This window comes from Cariama cristata, unplaced genomic scaffold (assembly GCF_000690535.1).
Source record: "Cariama cristata isolate BGI_N322 unplaced genomic scaffold, ASM69053v1 scaffold36438, whole genome shotgun sequence".
Classification (NCBI taxonomy): domain Eukaryota; kingdom Metazoa; phylum Chordata; class Aves; order Cariamiformes; family Cariamidae; genus Cariama; species Cariama cristata.
In genome coordinates this window covers 1-3,871 of record NW_009633485.1, presented here as the reverse complement: position 1 = coordinate 3,871, position 3,871 = coordinate 1, and the positions used below count along the sequence as shown (strand labels likewise).

At 54.6% G+C, this 3,871-nt stretch overlaps 1 protein-coding gene across 1 annotated transcript; it reads left to right on the top strand.

Annotated features, from left to right (window-relative positions):
* Positions 1–5: 5 nt before the first annotated feature.
* Positions 6–3,658, top strand: LOC104166735 (40S ribosomal protein S4; the record flags this gene model as incomplete). Its single annotated transcript, XM_009706765.1, has 5 exons — positions 6–180; positions 634–731; positions 1,879–2,050; positions 2,721–2,878; positions 3,502–3,658. Coding segments are annotated over 5 exons (705 nt in total), but the record flags the coding sequence as incomplete, so codon positions are not given.
* Between the last annotated feature and the right edge of the window lie 213 nt (positions 3,659–3,871).

The window sequence follows — 3,871 nt, the reverse complement described above, 5'->3', positions numbered from 1 at the left end:
CACCCCGTCCATCGACAGGCCCTCACAAGCTGAGGGAGTGCCTTCCCCTCATCATCTTCCTGCGGAACAGGCTGAAGTATGCCCTGACAGGAGATGAAGTCAAGAAGATCTGCATGCAGAGATTCATCAAGATAGATGGCAAAGTCCGCACAGACATCACCTACCCAGCAGGCTTCATGGGTGAGTGGGGAGGGCTGGAGCAGATACCTCAGGCAGCTCTGCTGCACTGGTGGGGGGGGGGGGGGGTGTTTTGTGAGGCCGGCATGATTTAGGGGGAAAAAATGCTTTCCTGGTGGAGTTGAAGAAAAGGTAAATATGAGCAGTTGTTACTTAGTTTGGAGTTCTGCACTGCAATGAATACCAAAGCCAGGTATCTGTAGCACATAACTGCCTGCTTATATATGAATAAATTGCTGTTTGGGCTTCAGCTTTCGGCAGGTTTTGCTAGTTTGCACTGTATCACAGTAAAAGATGTGAGCCTGTGGTCAAGAGGGTATACCGACGTTGTCATTCATGCCTGAAGCATTGTTCAGCAGTCCCTAGCTCTTTTCAAAGATGAGCTTCGTGCTGAGTTACAGTGTTGGGTAACGTAGCTGAAAAGAGATGCTATTTTGTTTCCCTCTCTGAAATCAGATGTCATCAGCATCGAGAAGACAGGCGAGCATTTCCGCTTGGTGTATGATACCAAGGGCCGGTTTGCTGTTCACCGCATCACAGCTGAAGAGGCCAAGGTGAGGGGCTTCAGCTTGGCATAAGTGTGGGCCTGGCTGGGTTTGATCGGGGTGGTGTTTCCTCTTTGACATCTCCTGAACGGGAGTTGTTGGCTCTCTTCTCTGAGAACTGTGTCCATGCCACCCTTGAGAAGATCAGGGCCTTCAAGGTTGGGGTAGGAAGCCTTTGGTGGGGGGAAATCATGACATGGGAGCAGCTCCCACATGGCTGCAGGTGCATTGTCTGGTGCTTGAAATGACTGCTGATGGCATGGGCTGGCTTACCTTCTTCACAGGGAGCTTTGGGGTGGGGATGGCTCTGCTGTGGTGTGGTGAGCCATAGCGTAGGGGTCCACAGGCTGACAGTGATCAGAAACGTGGTACTGCCTGTGGGGCAGAAGCCTTGAACTCCTTCCCAGGTCTGTTATGGAAATGTTAACAAAACTGCTCTCTGGCCCTGGGTGTCAGGGAGCAACTCCCAAACATGTTTCCTTAACCAGAGCATGTTGGCATGCCTGATCCGCAAGCCTGTGCTTTCCTTAGCCTGTCCTTCTGAGGGCAGGCTGTGCAGGCATGCAGTGATGCTGAGGGTAGAGCTGGCTGTGCTGTAGCCGGCTGTGGTGTGCATTTGAGGCCTCTCTGTCCCCCTGTGATATGCTTTTACCTCTGGCTACTACTCTGTGTTGACTTGTGATTCCAAAAGTGGCTGTGCAAGAGTCAGAGGTGAAAGGCAGGAGGGAAACCATGGAGCCCTGAAGGAGGGATACAGATCTCTTTTGGGTGCTGAAGAAAGGCAGCCTCTGCCTCCACTGTGTGACCACAGGCTTCAGGGCAAAATGAGGAAACTGCCCTGGCGTAGGCTTTCCTGGGAAAATGCAGCCAGTGTTTGTGGGGAGGCTGAAGCCCAGGGTGGGCACCTGTTCCAGAAGCGCAGGTGTTTTCCAGTGGGGCTGTAGCATAGCTGCGTGGCAGCCCTACAAGAGGCATTGCTGGGGCAGTGAGCTGGGCAAGTCATTGCCTGAGCCTCTGTTGTGAGCCCTGGAGCGTCTGGGTGTTTTGCTTGGGGTCTGAGGCCTGCTGTGGCTAGTCGCTCTCTGGGGGACAAGTATCTCCTGGTCCATGGTGCCGCTCACTGCCTCATCTGAGCGGTGTTGGGTTTTGTTTGCAGTACAAACTGTGCAAGGTGAGGAAGATATTCGTGGGCACCAAAGGAATCCCTCATCTGGTCACCCATGATGCCCGCACCATCCGCTATCCGGACCCCCTCATCAAGGTGAATGATACTGTCCAGATTGACCTGGAGACAGGCAAGATCACAGATTTCATCAAGTTTGACACAGGTAGGTCTTGCATCCCATGTAAAACACTGTACTCTTCCCCACTGTGGAGAGCAGTGTGGAAGTTAAATACAACTGCCGGACATCTTTGCTCTAAAGTAGAGAGGCAGTGGGGCAGCCTTGGGAAAGGGGTTGTTTCTCTGGGGAATGTCCATCTGGAGCTGGAGCAGGGATTCCTGTCATGTGCTGGCAGTGGGAAGCCTTTGGCATAGGGACTTGGAGTGATTCCGAGAGCAAGCAGGCACCTGGTAGAAGCAGTGAGCTGCTGGAGAGATTGCTTGAGCCCGGTTCTTGCAGGACTGTGAGCGGAAAGCTCTGGGCAGCCATAGGGAGATTCCTGGCTCTTTGCTCTGGGAGAAGGTTTCAGTTGCAGGGCCACAAGCCGTGCCAGGACAAGCGGTACAGGAACGCCTCCTTGGTGCTGACACAACTGAGAAGGTGGTGGGGAGTGTTTGGTAGGGGCCTTGAGGCCAGACAGCTGTTTGGCTCCCTGAGGTGTGCCGGAGTTCCTGTGGGACATAGGTATCACCAGATGTTCCGGTGGCTGCTCTGTGGACCAGTGCGACTCAGTCTCTGCCCTTCTCCAGCGGTGCTCTTCAAAGAACCCAAGTGGAAGGGCGTCACCACAGCATCTGGTACCAGCTCTTGTCATGCCTTTCTTCTTTCACCCCAGGTAACCTGTGCATGGTGACCGGCGGTGCCAACTTGGGCCGTATTGGTGTGATCACCAACCGGGAGAGACACCCTGGGTCATTTGATGTGGTTCACGTGAAGGACGCCAATGGCAATAGCTTTGCCACCAGGCTCTCCAACATCTTCGTTATTGGCAAAGTAAGCCTGTGCGGACACAAGGCGGGTGGGTTCTCTCCTGTTGGGGGCTGCTCCCTGAAGCGAAGGGGCATTGGTGTCTTCAGTAGGCAGCTGCCTTTCTACACAGTGAAGCGCCAGTGCTTGGTGTCAGTTCTGGCTCTGTTCCCTGTGGTTCTGCCTGCTCCGGGCTGACCACTGTGGGAAGGAGAAGCATCTGCCAATCTAGGAATGGGGACGTTTTCAAGAAGTAGCCTTGTGGTTTTATTAAACCCTCTGAGAGCTGGGAGCTGAACAGTGCTCAGATCTTGACGTGACCTGGGCCGCTGCTGTGACTGAGAATACTGTCCCACCCCGGTGCCTCTGCTGCCTCACCATCCCCAATGGGCTCTTCTGTCCTGGTGGAAAAGGGGCGATGGTTTGATTTTGGCTGGTTTTTTCTTTATGCATATGCCTGAAAGAGGCAGATGTAGGCCTGTACACCTTTAGCGCCTTCCTAAGGGGCTTCTGCTGGGCCAATGCCACAGCCATGTGTACATGGCCTAGCATGGGCAGGGATTGGCTTCTGCTGCTTTTCACCCAAGAGGGAGAGCTCGACCCCTGTCCAGGTTTTATGATGTGAGGTGGCTTCTTCTCCCTTGTTTCAGGGCAACAAGCCGTGGATCTCCCTGCCCCGTGGAAAGGGCATCCGCTTGACCATTGCTGAAGAGAGAGACAAGAGACTAGCAGCCAAGCAGAGCAGTGGGTGAACTCCACTTGGGCTGGCGGTGGTCCTTTCAGTATCTTAATTAAACTGTTTACCAAGTGGCTGTGTGACTGGCTGGGACGCATCCTGGGGCTGGGTGGAGCGGTGCTGGGGGAGGTGGCCCGCTGTAGGGTTCAGGAGATGGCCCCGTGTTGCTGCTGGGCTCCAGCTGTGGGCTGGGTCTGGAGGAGCCCCAGATGGGGACAGTGAGGGTGATGGCAACGGCCCCTCCCTGGAAAGGGGTGGCTGCCAGGGGAGGTGGAGGGGCTGGT